Raw genomic sequence first — 15417 nt, forward strand, 5'->3', positions numbered from 1 at the left:
TTGAGCGAGATACGGACGAACTAAGTGGACGAATAAAATTGTATTGGGCTGCGAGAAGGAAAATGGCGTAATAATAGCCCACTTCCTGTGGCGTAGGGAAAAAAAAAAAAATAAATAAAATGTTGGATTTTTGAAAAAATATATCTCTAGATCCATAAGACGCACATATGTCTGCCAACACTCAAAATAAAGGAAATTTAATTTACTATAATGTAGTTTATGACACTTATCTTCGTAGGGGTAGTAGTTTTTATGATATTCACATATGAATATAAATTTGGTAAACGAAAATTTGTCACAACTACTATAAATCAATTTATTTCAGCAAATTTCATGTAAACTGTTACTCCTACGAAGATAAACATAATGAACTACTTTATAGCTCATTAAACAGGCTTTAATTTGAGTGCTAATAGACATCTGTACGTCAAATGGTTTTGAGATATAGATTTTTCAAAATAAATTCACTAACTACTGATCTTACCAACTATTAGTACGTCCCATACAACATTTTTATGAAATGTTGCTTTTTAAAAAGCTATATCTCGAAAACTATTTAACGGAAATAACTCTATTAGGGCTCATATTTTAGCAAATTTACTCTTCTTTAAATGACGTTCTCTTATGTTTTCTTGTGTTGTTTCTAATTTTTAAGATATAGAGCTTCGAATGAAAAAATTTTTTTTTTTATCGCTTTGAAACAGCCGCCATTTTTATTACCCCTACCTATACTTGGCAGACTCATCAATTTTGACTATTAATTATACATAGTTTTCATTAAGGTAATCAAAAATTGGGGTGAGATAACTGCCTTTTTTCTCCTCTTGGGCTCTTGTACTATTACCTCTGTTCCACTCCTCGCCCCCCTCCCCCTCTCTTTGATCATAAACGAAACTTATTGGGCTTTTTCTGAGTAATTGGAAGTGACGGTGACAGCGATAGTTGAAGCTGTCAGTGCCACTACCTTGGCGTAAACTATGGTATTTACTACCGTATGAGAACTGTACTATCGTATACTATCAGCATGTGGTCGATAGTTGGTAATACTAATACTATCAACACGATATATAACTAATGTAGCCTATGACTATAAATATTATCTATAAAAGTTCTTTAATAATTCACTTGCTTTAAAAATAAGTTTGGTATAGTAGAAGCTGAAACTGTAGTCGCAGTCAGGTTTTTCCGGGAAGGCATCCAAATCGTAATCATACCCTTGATCAAATACAGGGATATTGACCTGGTAGCAGAGGGCGCTGTACATTAGCAATTCTTTCTGTTGACAAACCGTATTCTTAAAATTCAAACTATATTTTGAAAATTATATTTATAACTCTTCTGGTCATCGAAGCAAGAAATCATACCTCCAGCTCCGTGAAAATCTGAGGGCATCTTTTGATGATAGTCGCTACACAATGAACAGCACAAAATATCTTCATGAAATCCCAATTTCCTGAACCAGTGGATACTTTTTGGACAGTGAGTAGGAACCTTGCCCTTTCTTCGGGTTCAACTAATGTCCATCTGTATACAATGTCCAAGAACATCATTTCTATAATCTTGCAAAGTGTGAGGTGGCATTCGGTGTTTGGTGTGTAATCTATCCTGTAGGCAAAAGAATGGTAAATGTTAGAATATATCTGTCAAAGAAACACTATAGATATTTTCCCTGGTAAAGAAAGTAGCATCAAAGTTAAAAGTTTTACGTAATAAATGGATTATAATTATGAGAGATAGTTGACCGTGGATGCCTTATACAAGGAGAAGATGGTTGGGGGAGCGGCCAAAATAAAACACAAATAAGTTGATTTAACTTATTTAATCGTGCCAACGTTTCGGGCTAGAATTTCTAGCCTTCCTTCATCAGGGCTAAGAACAGAACAAGATAACAACCAATGAATACTGAAAAGAAAAAAGAAAATATAAACAGAATGACATAAAGTAAATAATTTTATAGAATGGAATTAATAAAATAAAGTGATTAGAGAAGTGGAAAATAAAATGTATACATAGGTAATTGAACAAGTAGGTAAAATAACATAATTAAGGAAATAAAATAAAAATGAAGTTATATAATGCAAAGAAATATGAATATATTAGTTATTAATAATTTAAAAATAAAAATTATGAAAAGAAAAAGAAAATTGAGAGAAAGAAAATATATTTAACCATAATAATAGATAAAGAGGCAAAATATAAGTAAAGTTTAACAAAAGAAATGAATAGAAGAAAAAAAAGATTTGAAAACAACAATAATTCTGTCATTCTGTTTTTCTGTCATTCTGAAATTCTAGCCGAAACGTTGGCACGATTAAATAAGTTAAGTATGTTATTTTACCAACTTATTAAATTACCTATTTATACATTTTATTTTCCACTTCTCTCATCACTTTATTTTATTAATTCCATTCTGTAAAATTATTTTCTTTATGTCAATCTGTTTACATTTTCTTTTTTATTTTCTGTATTCATTGGTTGTTAGCGCTGATGAAGGCTAGAAATTCTAGCCGAAACGTTGGCACGTTTAAATAAGTTATATCGACTTATTTGTGTTTTATTTTGACCGCACTCCCAACCATCTTCTCCTCGTACAATATATAGATTATATCTAATAGCTATGACAAGCAATACAGTTCGATTTGAAACTTCTAACAAAAAATAAAATAAAATAAAACAATAACATTAATCTAATTTCACTTTCCAAACTGGCTAATGAGTTTGTTAACTTTCAAAGCTATTTGGCTTTCAAGAAATTATAAGTTGTAAGGAACACGATATTTTTCTGTTTAGAACGTTTATTATATTTTATTTTACTTTTTTCAATTAAAAGTACTATTTCTAAAGATAGATTTCTTCTAATAGTCGTGCTATTGGAAATTGTCCACAATATTAAGATGGCAATGTATTTAGGCCAATAGTTGATTTGATTTTACTAATTGAAGTGGTTTGATTTTATTAATGGAAGCCTTTAGGACTTGCTAAACTCTCAACTGTAAGCAAATAAAGAGGATGCATCTGTTCCTGCAAGGACTTAAAGCGAATACCTTTAGGACTTGCCATTCCTTCACGACTGTAAGCGAATACCTTATGGAGTGGAGTTCCATCCTGCGAGGATTTAGGGGGTTACCCGTAAAACTCGCCAATTTTCCTATCAATTCTCTGATCCAACATATCCTTATCTATTAAACATGCCTTGTCGAGGACTTCTGATGAATCGTATAGATTTGAAAATTAATTTATTAAATACGATTCAGAGAGAGAAAAGTTTATTAATAAGAATTAATACTGTGGGCTGCTGTAACAAACGTATAGAACAATATTTTTAAAAAAATTTTTTTACTAACTATATTATATTAAATTTATATTTTCTTTTTTTTCATTTTTGTTATTAATACTGTATATTTCATTCTCTCATTACATACCCCTCTGGCATATCTCATTTTCCTCTTTCCCAGTGATCTGTCACAAACTCTGAGGTTACAACACACATTTTATTTTAAATTTATGGATACATTAAAAGTTGATACTTTCAATAAGCAAACACGATGAAGGATAAATAAATAATAAGAAAATGTCGCAATCAAATAAAAATGTAGAAATAAAATAATAATAAGTTATAATTTTGACATCATACAAATAGGTTTAAAACTAATAGATAATTTAAAAATAAATAAATAATTCAAATAGGTATAAAAAAAAAACTTTTTTAAATAAATAAATAACTTAAATATCTCCCTTCTTTCAACGATTAAGTGCAACAATTAAGTATTCACAGAAGCCAACAATGCAAGACTTAAATCACTAGAGAAAATTATTTTAGGTCAAATATTTTCGCGAATATTATAGAATCATAACAATTTTTAATATGAAATTACTATAATTTAAAAAATATAAACAGACAGTGAAATGTTTTTTTAAAGTGAGCATTAATCAAATAAGTAAAACAACATTTGAATAAATAATATTTAAACTTAATTTAATCTATTAGTGAAGTAGAACTAAATTATAAGGAATTACTAGAAGAAGCCATCCAAACCAACACCTGAACACGCATTGTGGATTGCACCTTCTTCATTGTAGCCCTAATCAGACATATTCCTATTTCTAGAAGCTCCTAAGACAGCTCGTTTCTTTTTATGCCATCATAGGCCATTTGAAATTCTATGAACAGGTGGTGTGTGTGAATATTATACTTTCTGCACCTCTCCAGAATGGTTCTGATGGAGAATATCTCATCTATGGTAGACTTTCCTCTCTTAAAACCTGGTACTTTGGTACTTCGGCAAAAGGAATCAGTTTTTTATAAAGTATCCGAGAGAATACCTTATAAGCATAAGGTAAGAGAGATATAACCCGGTAATTATGACAATCAAGCACATCCCCCTACTAATATTTAAATTTAAAGTTAAGATTATATTTGTTAAATGCAAAATTATTTTTATTTTATTTAATTTTACAAACGCTTTCTTAAGAGAAAGAGACTATAAGTATCAAAAGATATTCCGAACTTTTCTGAAAATAATTTTAAATATATTCAATTTAATTTCGTATTAATATTAAATATATAAAATTTTGTAATCAGATTACTTATTACATAATATTTTCATAGCAACTAAATATAAATTGATTATAATTTAAATTAAAGAAAATAAATTTTCAAAAATAAAAACATTACAGTACGTAGGTGGAGTTTTGGTACCTAAAAAAAGTGTACCTATAAATATATTTTTTTTTCATGGCTTTCACAACTGCGTTGTGTTATTACGATCCGCTTATATTTTATTAACTTTACTCAGAAATAAAATTATTAGACTGTAACCTTCAAATTATGTACTTTCATCATTATGAATTTTAATAATTATTATTTTAAATTGTTATATGATTATCGTAAATGGAAATTTGCAATCCGAAGGACGCAAAGTAATGTTTTCACTAATGGAATATTAATGAGAATAGTTAACAAAAACTTATGGAAACTGATTTGGTAACACTCTACACAATTGGGCTGAAGACTCCACGTGGCCTTACCGCTGGTATATAGTAGTCACATCATTCATTGTGTTGTTAAGTCATAAGCAAATTCCGTTTTTTTTTGTCAGACATTTATTTTGCTCTCGTTATGTAACAAAAATATTATTATTAACACAAACTTCAAACATGAGGTTGGTGTTTAAAATAATATAAACCAAACACCAAACAATCAATATATTAAATCAGTAATATAATAACAAAATCATATTAATTTATTATGTATTTACCATTATTATCTATAGCCTTTTCGACAGCCTGCCTGAATTGCTCTTCAGTATTGAAGGTTTTTCCATCCTGAAAAGGCTATGGTCTTTTGGGGCAATATCCGGGGAGTAAGGTGGATGTGGTAAAACATACCATGCAAGCTTATTGTCGTAAAATAGAAAACTATGTATAATAATAGTCGAAATTGATGAGTCTGCCAAGTATAGGTAGGGGGAATAAAAAATGGCGGATGTTCGAAAGGGATAAAAAAATTTAATTTTTCATTCGGAACTCGATATCTTAAAAAGTAGGAACAACACAAGAAAACCTAAGAGAACGTCATTTAAAGATGAGCAAATTTTCTCAAATATGAGCTCTAAAAGAGTTATTTAAGTTGAATAGTTCTCGAGATATAGCTTTTTAAAAAGCAACATTTCATAAAAATGTTGTTTGGGACGTACTGAAAAATCAGTAGTTTTATTTTGAAAAACCTATATCTCAGGAACTATGTGACGTACAGATGTCTATTAACACTCAAATTAAAGCTAGTTTAATGAGCTATAAAGTAGTTTATCATGTTTATCTTCGTAGGAGTAATGGTTTTCATGAAACTAGCTAAATTAAATTGATTTATAGTTGTTCGGACAAATTTTTATTTGCCAAATTTATATTCATATGTGAATGTCATAAAAACTACTACCCCTACGAAGATAAGTATCATAGATTACTTTATAGTAAGTTAAATTTCCTTTATTTTGAGTGTTGGCAAACATATGTACGTCTTATGGATCTAGAGATATATTTTTTCAAATATCCAACATTTTATACGAACAACTGGAAATTAACATTTTGTGAGTTTATTTTGTCAAATATCATAAAAACTACTAGTCCTACAAAGATAAACATTATTAACTATTTTATAGTAAATTTAACTAGCTTTAATTTGAGCGCTGGCAGACATCTGTACGTCAAATGGTTTCTGAAATGAAGTTTTTCATAAATCAAACTTTATGTCGGAACAACTAAAGCTAAATTTATTTTAGCAAATATCATGAAAACTACTATTCCTACGAAGGTAAAGGTCATAAAATTCTTTATAGTCCATTATTCTAGCTTTAATTTGAGTGCTAATAGACATCTTTACGTCACATAGATCCTGAGATATAGATTTCTCAAAATAAATTAACTGACTACTAATCTTTCAGTTAATTCTTAAGAAATTTTGCTTTTTAAAAAGCTATATCTCGAGAACTATTGGACGTAAATAGCTCTTTTAGGGCTAATATTTCAGCTAATTTACTCTTCTTTAAATAATATTTTTTTTTAAGGTTTTGAAACAGCCGCCATTTTTTATTCCCCCTACCTATACTTGGCAGACTCATCAATTTTGACTATTAATTATACACAGTATTCATTAAAGTAATCAAAAATTAGGGTGAGATAACTGCTTTTTTTCACAGCATATTTTTTTCAGTTATCGACTTAGCACTATTGCCTTGTTTAAATTACCAAAGTGTTACATGAGGAATATATGTTTTTTTACCCTCCATTTCAGAGGTAAAGAAAAGTTTAACGTTACGTGTATCACATAAATCAGATAACAAAAGAATAAAGGCTCGTCTATTTAGCGAAGACAAAAACTTGTAATGGTAACTCATAGCGGGTAGATACGAACAATAGATTCTACTTAGCTGCATCCCAAGTAACTTATGACTCGACCTAATAACATCGCTATAAATTTTATTAAATTGAGACTTTTTTTCTTATTTTCTTAAAATAAACAAGAAATCCTCGTTTTATTTGATAATGATCAATCCCCTTTCTTCCATAAAGATAACTTACGAATATAATTCTGGATCTATCTCAACTTCCAGGTGTGCATAATCACTTTTGTCGTGCCGACAGGGTTCGAAGAGCAATAGAAGCGTCTCATTTCGAGTTGCCAAACAAGCTTCCTGAAAAATTAATTCAGTTTTAAAACTATAATCGAACAGTTAAGTTCCTCAGATGGAAAAAAAATGCTGGCTTAACGACACACTGTATCCTCCTATTAGAAGCAAAGTTAAGCAAAATATATAATTACAAGTTTTTTTATTTCTTCAGTAAGTTTGTGAAATGAAAGTACGTAATCAGCATGCTGAAGAATGTTACTGAATATTAGCTCATCTTCGGCGCAAAACTTCACGTCATCCTGCTTATTAACCATTTCAGCAACTCCTAAAAAAAATGTCATCACAAACTAATATAAGATGGATTTTATACTAGCTTCATTCGGAGTTGTGGATATATTTATAGAAAAAGAACAATGATTATATAATAAACAATGACCTAAAACAATGAACAATGTAAGTAATAAACGCATACAACATAATTAAGGTTGTTTCTAAGCTAAGACTGGGTTCAGACTCAATTTCTAATTCCTTTACGTTACACAATAATTTTATCATACTATTTTGGTCATTTGGAAGACTATGTAGTGATTACGGTGTCTTTTACTAATGTATCTATTATATATGTTAAACTGGGTTCAAGTATTGCATGGCTACTGGTTGGTTGACTTTTTTAAACTATCGATATGAGATATACTATCTCTATGTGGAGTAATTTCTTAACGATTATTTGAGAAGTTTAGGAATCTTCCAATGAAACCTCGGTTACATGTTTACATAGGTAAAATATATCATTTTTAATTAAAAAGAATTGATAATTTTAAACATGTGAATGTTTTCAGATATTCTTTACTCACCCCTGTCAGCTGCATAACCTTTTGTAGTCGCTGCCATACTAGAAGTGACCACAACTGGTTTGTAAATATCCAAGTCGAAATTCGGGTACAGTTCTTCTTTTCCGAGGTTCAACATTTTATTTCTCCTACGTGTCTCGGACGCCACGGTCTTGATATTATGGCTGAAAAGGAATACATGAGTACGATTATTGTTCATATAAGTTCATTAAAGAGTAATTCACACCTTACGAAATCATCATCGAGCTACTATCATAAAGGAATCTCACCCAAATGATGTCTTCTTACAATGAAAATACTTTTCTAAATGCATGTACATATCGTAGTTGATGTTATCGGAGGTGTTGTACAAGTTCCCAGTATCCGACACCATGTAAAATATACTACATTGGGCATTAATCACTTTGGCACTGTAGCTCTAAAAACAAAAGTTTCCAGTTATAGCTTTGTGAATTGTGAGTGTGTATTTGTATATTGCAGGTATAACAATATTTCAAAAATACAAAAACAATCAAGAATAGCATTATTTAGTGAATAAACATGAATTACTTGTTTTAACACTACACGGTTTCACTTGTGCTAAAGTTGGATTATGCATGCATGCTATATACCACTAGGTAAATTTACGATACGACCAAGTGTAGATTTTTTTTTTCATATTTTCATGGCAATGGAATTTTCCATACAACCAGGTATAATTTCATTTGTTGTATTCCCATTATTTTCACCATAGTTGGGGGGTCGAAGTTTTTTATTTTGAGGGACTCCCACTGACTGAAAAAAGACAAGGCCCATGGACTACATCTGAACAAACTACTAACCTGGATTACTCAAAGAAAACTGAATAGACAGGAAACTGTCTAGCACTTACTAGACAGAAGCTCTAAACTTCCAACTCGTCACAAAAGATTGATCTACATGACAATTAAAAGGCCTATCTGGACATACAACTCCGTATGTTATTAGAGCTTTGGAGGTCTACTAAACCTTCCAATTCCTCTCGTATCCAATCCTTACAATCCAAAATCCTTCGTAAAATCCTCAATGCTCCTTACTTTGTCACAAATAAAATCATTCATAATGACCTTAATGTTCCATATATAACCGATCTAGACCGAACCAGATATCAAACCTTCCATTATAAACTCCCTAACCATCGAACCTTGCTTCTTCTATTTCTGAGAATTCTCCGAAGCGCCTGTAAACAAGGTGGCTTCGAGATCTTCTAGTGTAGAAATATGATTGGAGTGCTACCAGTGGGTAGTTTCTCTACATGCCTATATCATTCTATTTTGATCTTACATCAGATTTATTTGATGTTTTTATGTAAATACAGTTGTAAATATCAATAAATAAATTATTAAAAAAAAAAATTATTTTTTTCCTATGAATAGTAATTTCCATGATATTTGCTAAAATGATGGTTTCTCGTTATTTGGAAAAAAATGTCAGTTTTTGAAAAACTATTTCTCTGAATTTTTTTTTTTAATAATTGTATTAGGGCTAAAATTTAAATAAGTTAAATGTATTATGAAACAGTTCGTAATATTTCAGCTACTTGTAATATTATAGTATTAGTTTAGAAAAATAAAATGATTATTTTCTAACAGATATTTATTCTCCAAGAAACCTAATTTTGATGGGATAGTAGAGAAACAATAAAAAAGCGGAAACTTTTAACAGGTATAATTTTTAATTCTGGATATTAGAACGATGATAAATTAGAAATTTTGAAATCCGTTATGTAAATATTTTAAATGGGTTTCTATGTTTGAACCTAAATGCACTGTTCTATATTGTCCCTGGATACAACAGTCAAGAAAGTACAGGTTTCTTTCTTGATATATATCTCCATAGACGTACTTGTTATTTACTAAAATGTGCACAATTACTTCTTATCAGACTAATTTACTTAGTTAAACAATTAGTAATAGTTTAAGAGTTCTTGGCTGTGTACGTGAAAAAATACGGCGGCCATTTTGAAAAATCCGATACATCAGAACTACAGATCCTGACAGAGTAATAAACTTTTTACCATCGTATTTTTAAAATAGTTATCTCCGATTTTCTAAACTTACTTATGAGTACAGCCAAGTTTTGCCTAGTAAGTCCTTTACTTTTCAAGTTTCTTAGTTAGTTTTCTTTGAAACTATTTTGCTAATCGATTCTTCAACAACCTCAGCTACTTTGCCAAATTCCCAATTGATACATTTCATTGTAGCTAAAGATTCCATATGACACTCTGCTCAGGTATGCTCTCACACCCCGATCAACCGCAACATTTGCTGATGGTACGGTTATTCCATCATTCCCACAGATGCCGGAAAGTGATTGATGTAGAATCACTGAAACCTTTTGAAACACTGCTATGGTTCTCGTACTTGGATGAAAGGAGCTTTTATATACTTGCTACGAACTGCTTAAAATTTATTTGAACTTTCGATGCTAAACTGAACAACTTACAGTACTGTACGGTTTCGTATTAACATTCCGTGACAACTGTAATACCGCTACCAGTTCCTTGCTAGGTGTTAAAACAGGTATACATATGATACGCTGAGCGATTGATTCTGAAAGTAAAGGAATTAATGTAATTATAACATCAATGCAATTAAAGTATAATATCAAAAATAGTTATAATATTATCATGATAGTTAAGCCTGGGTTATATAGATGAGGAGATGATTGGGATGCGATCAGTAAAGAACACAAATTAGTTAACACTTATTTATTTGTGCCAACGTTTCGGCCAGAGTTTCAGGTCTTCTTCAGGGCTATGAACAAAAGCAAGATACCAAACATAATGATTACCCGGAATTACAGAAAAAAGTGAAATATAAGGAGATAACAGATAGTGTAGGTACATAAGAATATTGAATCCATATAAAATAAAATATAAGAAGAAAGTATCATTAAAATTAACAATGAAAACGGAAAACAATAAAGATATGAGAATCGACTAAATAAGTACAAAATTCGAAATTATTTAAATATTGAAGAAATTTAAAAATATAAAGAAAAAGGTTTATATGATTAATTAGATCATCTTTATTAAGTAGAATAACAAAATTAATGAAGTAGATATAAAGTTATATAAGTTAAGAGTAGAAAGTAATATAAATAACAGTAATAAGATGTGAACATAAGATCTGTAAATTGGCGTTGATTCTCCGTCTAGTTGGTACATCCCTCGTAACTCCCAATTATTCCTTTCCTTCTTTCCTCTCTTGTTATCATTACTATACTTGTTATTGTTATTATATGATTACTGTTATTTATATTACTTACGAGTCTTAGCTTATATAACTTTATATCTACTTCTTTAATTTTGTTATTGTACCTACAGATCTAATTCTCACATATACGTTTTTCTTTATATTATTATATCACTTCAGTTTTTAAATAATATACAATTTTGTACATTCAGTTATATGGTTGGTTCTTATGACTAAATTTTTTTTTAATTATTAATTTCAATATTACTTTTATATACGAGGATTTATAATCAGTATAATTATCATATACAGTTGCAATATTCTTATAATACTGTATTTTCTTCAATACTACTTATGTACCTAAATTATCTGTTATCTTCTTATGTTTCTTTTTTATAAAATTCCATGTAATCATTGTGATTTTTATCATGTTTTTGTTCTTAACCCTGATGAAGACCTTAAATTCATTGCCTAAATGTTAGCACTAATAAATACGTTGTTACTATTTTGTGTTGTTTTCTGACAGCTCCCCTAATCATCTTCTCATCAAACATAATATTATAAATTCATCTATTGCCAAACTCCATCGATTACCATAATTTATTTTAATATCCATCCTCATTGTTTCAAATAATTATATACTGGGAAAAAAGTTGTTTAGCTAATTTATGAATTAAATATATTTTCCCTTTGTCTGTCTAAAATGTAACAGGAGAGGTAGGTGTGTTTTTTACAATTCATTATTTTTCCAACTAGATTTCCTTAAAATATACTATTAAATCAATAAATTATCTCCATTCTCAGAAAAAATCCGTTATGCAATAATCATAAATAACACTGGTTTACATTATACACCGATAAAATTGTATATTCATGTGCAAATCTAAAAAGTTACTTAAAAATCTTAAGTAATTTTGTGTTGGGAATTGCTCAAAATAGTAAGGTATTTTCAATGATTCATACAAGTATTCTTCATTTAATAAATTCAGTTATATTAGATAAATTTAACACCGTCATTTTAAGATCAGAAATTTGTTTTTTTATAGAATAACATAGGTTACAGATGCAGCGCGCGTTAATCATTAGAAGGAAGGAGTACATCGGAAGGTGTAAGCTGGGAGAATAGGAATCCAATCCAATAGAGGCCAATCACTGTCTGCCTTCTGTTTCTGTTTAGATTACTATGGCAAACATTCCTATTAACTTCAACGTGAACCTAAACTCCATGGGCGTTGCTTTTTTGGCTTCACTTTTACTTTGAAGTTGAGTAGGATTATGCCAACCCCCTTGTTTTAATTTATGAATTGTTTCAATAATCTAGCCACATTATACAACTTTCTACCGTCTAATGTTGTGAAATGGTCATGGTAATATATTTTTTGTATTTAATTAAAATTCATATTTAAAGGTTTTCGGGGAAGCTAAAAACGAATCTTACTTGATATTTCTTAGGGTAATTTTCGTGAATTTGTATGTATTTAAATACAATTAATACATATTAAAAGTGTATATTTTTTTGTTAATCCACATCCGAAAACAAACCGATTGGTATATTATTACCCCACAACACCTTAATAACAGCACAGTATTAAAATAATTTAGTAGGACTGACCTATCAAAGTGGAACAAAATATTTTTTTTTTTTGATATAAAGATTAGATTAGTTTTTCGCACTCCAAAATACTTGTTCGCTCAAAATTTCCGCCTTACTGGAGCCATTGATTTTTAGTCAAAATAACAAAAATTATAATAACTTCAGCATGACTCTACTAATCTACAAGAAACTTAAAAATAAAAGAAGAAGAAGCTCAGCTTCGACATTTTTCCCCCTCATCAGTTGTAAATACCATATTTCAATCAGCTATACCATTGGAGGAGGGTCTGTAGCGTCTAGTCTTTTTGTTGAATTATTTAAATAATACATTTCAATGCATCCTTTTCCGCCTGAATTGGTGGAAATAGATCATAGAATAAATTGAATAGATGCTGCTTTGGAACTAAAACTAGTATTGAATAATTAATAGAGGGTAGCCAGAAAAAAAGACTATTCATATCACAACTAAAGGAGGAAACTGCGTACAGCACACCTGCACTATCCCCTTTATTTTAAATTTATATATTTTAAAATGATTTAATTATATATGTATAATTATAAAAACTTTTACTGATTTCCAAGTTAAGACAGTGGTGCTCTAAAATATTTGGCGCCTAAGGCGGCCGTCCCCTTCTCCCATGTCTTAACACCGCGCAGCATAACTAGAGTTACAGTAGTGTAATTTAAACATCATCAATACTGAGTCGAACTACTAGTTTTAATAATTGAGATTAATTATTTTTTAAAAAAATAGTCTACACAATAAGGTTAAATTACCAAAATAATATGTTAAATTACCTTTTCTATCCAAACCTTTGGGATAATTTTCGTCATTAATAACATCATTCACAAACACGTAATTCTTAGTGTAAGCAACGTAGGCAGGTAATGTTGTTCCAGGACCTGAGAGTAAACAATGTGAATTGCAATATTTTTAGTTTCAGTAGTTTTAAGATTACTTAATGAAAAAAAAAATTGATGTAATATCAGCTGCCTGTCTTAAGGGAGGAATTAATTTGTACGTGCAATCTTAACTAAGGATCAGTTAATTAAAATTTTAATTGCTCTATATACTCGCATTACTCATTAGTAACAAATAACTGACCAAATCCCAATTTTGGTAATTGATGATGTCTCAAAAATATCACTACTGATACTTCACCTCTAGCCTGATATCACTGTTTAATCAAATCTGAAAATACTCGTAAAGGATGAAGTAAGTAAATGAAGGTGTTACTTAAAGTTTTAGGAAACATAAATTTTTTTTTTAGAAGAATAGTTTAAATACTCCATCCTACATATACCCTTATGTATTTTTTGTAAACCTAAAATTGCGGTAGTTTTTAGAAGTAGTATATTGAGTTTTCCAGGCTAAAATGTGAATAAATAAACACTAAATTCAATTTACCTCAGATCTATATGTTTTTAAAATAACGCCTTCAACCATAAAATGACTATGTATTATCGAATAATACAGCTGAATACTTATACATACTTTTATCAATATCCTTGAAAATTGACTTGATGAATCTATATGTATGGTTGAAAATCTGATTCTCGAAACAATTTATCTAAATTCTATTTCGTTGTGTTGGTTTCAACGTCACTTATTTACTTAGACCTCTAAATCGAAGATTCATTTAAGTTGATATTTGATTATTATTCATTATCATTGGTTATCATCGTGGTATTTGTTTTTTTAGTCACCTATACCTTGTGTTTCAGAATTATCCTAGTTCGATTGTATAAACAATGGACGTTTTTACAATTAATTGATGGACCTCTTCTACAAGACCTTTAATCGGCTGCCCTTCTCCATTTTCAGACACCCAACGACCAGAGGTCCTGTTCTATTTCCTGCAGCCAACGAAGTCTTTGAATTTACCTCTCCTTCTTCCTACTCTCTGGTGTCCTCTATCATTATTTTAAAGAGCCTACCTTTCTTTTTATGTGCACCAACCATCTTATCCTGGGATTCTTAGTGATTATAACAATCAAGATTATTGGAAACAGCGTTTCCACGTTTCCCATTTGTCTTTATCAGTCAGAGATCCCCTTCTTTTGAAGAGCCACAGATCCTTCGGAGGACTATTCTCTCCTGCATGTTTAGTAGCCTTTCACCATCACAACTATCTGCAGGACCGTACGACACTCTTTTTTTCAGCTATGGATATGTCCCTATTTCGAAATCTTTTCATTAGAGACTAGTCGTAACCTTTTCCCAGATGTTATCCTTTCTTTTATTGGTTCCTTAATATTATTTTCCTCAGTGATAACATCTGCTAGAAAAACAGGACTGGTAATCGATACTGAAAAAAACTTTATGTTAACCTGCTAGCAAGAAAGAGTGAACAGGCATACGAGGGAACTGGATACCACTTCGAGAGAGTACCAAAGCTTAAGAATCTCGCCAAAAAATTTGTATAGTTCACATAAAATACAGAATTGAGAAAGTTGTAGTTTTAAAATGTTGGTAAGCTATAAGAATAAGCTCATATTCATCTATAGATCTTATGCTTACACTTAGCTAATTCATTAATTAATTTCTTTTTATTTTACCTATCAAGGCTCCATTTTACCGTCATCATAACGAGGGAAAATGTTTTGAAATGATACCGGAATAAATCCTT

General features: G+C 30.2%; 1 protein-coding gene across 1 annotated transcript in view; it reads right to left on the reverse strand.

Moving 5' to 3' along the window:
• The window catches only part of LOC106687025 (cAMP and cAMP-inhibited cGMP 3',5'-cyclic phosphodiesterase 10A), a 48813-nt gene that overhangs the window by 28202 nt on the left and 5194 nt on the right, over positions 1–15417 (reverse strand). Inside the window, exons 4-11 of the mRNA XM_067052739.1 lie at positions 13586–13690; positions 10442–10548; positions 8248–8396; positions 7982–8142; positions 7319–7452; positions 7078–7190; positions 1365–1605; positions 1130–1276 (exon numbers count right to left, since the gene is read on the reverse strand). Of these exons, the coding sequence (XP_066908840.1) occupies positions 1130–1276; positions 1365–1605; positions 7078–7190; positions 7319–7452; positions 7982–8142; positions 8248–8396; positions 10442–10548; positions 13586–13690 (1157 nt within the window). The remainder of the gene's footprint in view (positions 1–1129; positions 1277–1364; positions 1606–7077; positions 7191–7318; positions 7453–7981; positions 8143–8247; positions 8397–10441; positions 10549–13585; positions 13691–15417) is intronic.

This window comes from Halyomorpha halys, unplaced genomic scaffold, assembly GCF_000696795.3.
Source record: "Halyomorpha halys isolate HHAL.00 unplaced genomic scaffold, Hhal_1.1 Scaffold908.1, whole genome shotgun sequence".
Classification (NCBI taxonomy): domain Eukaryota; kingdom Metazoa; phylum Arthropoda; class Insecta; order Hemiptera; family Pentatomidae; genus Halyomorpha; species Halyomorpha halys.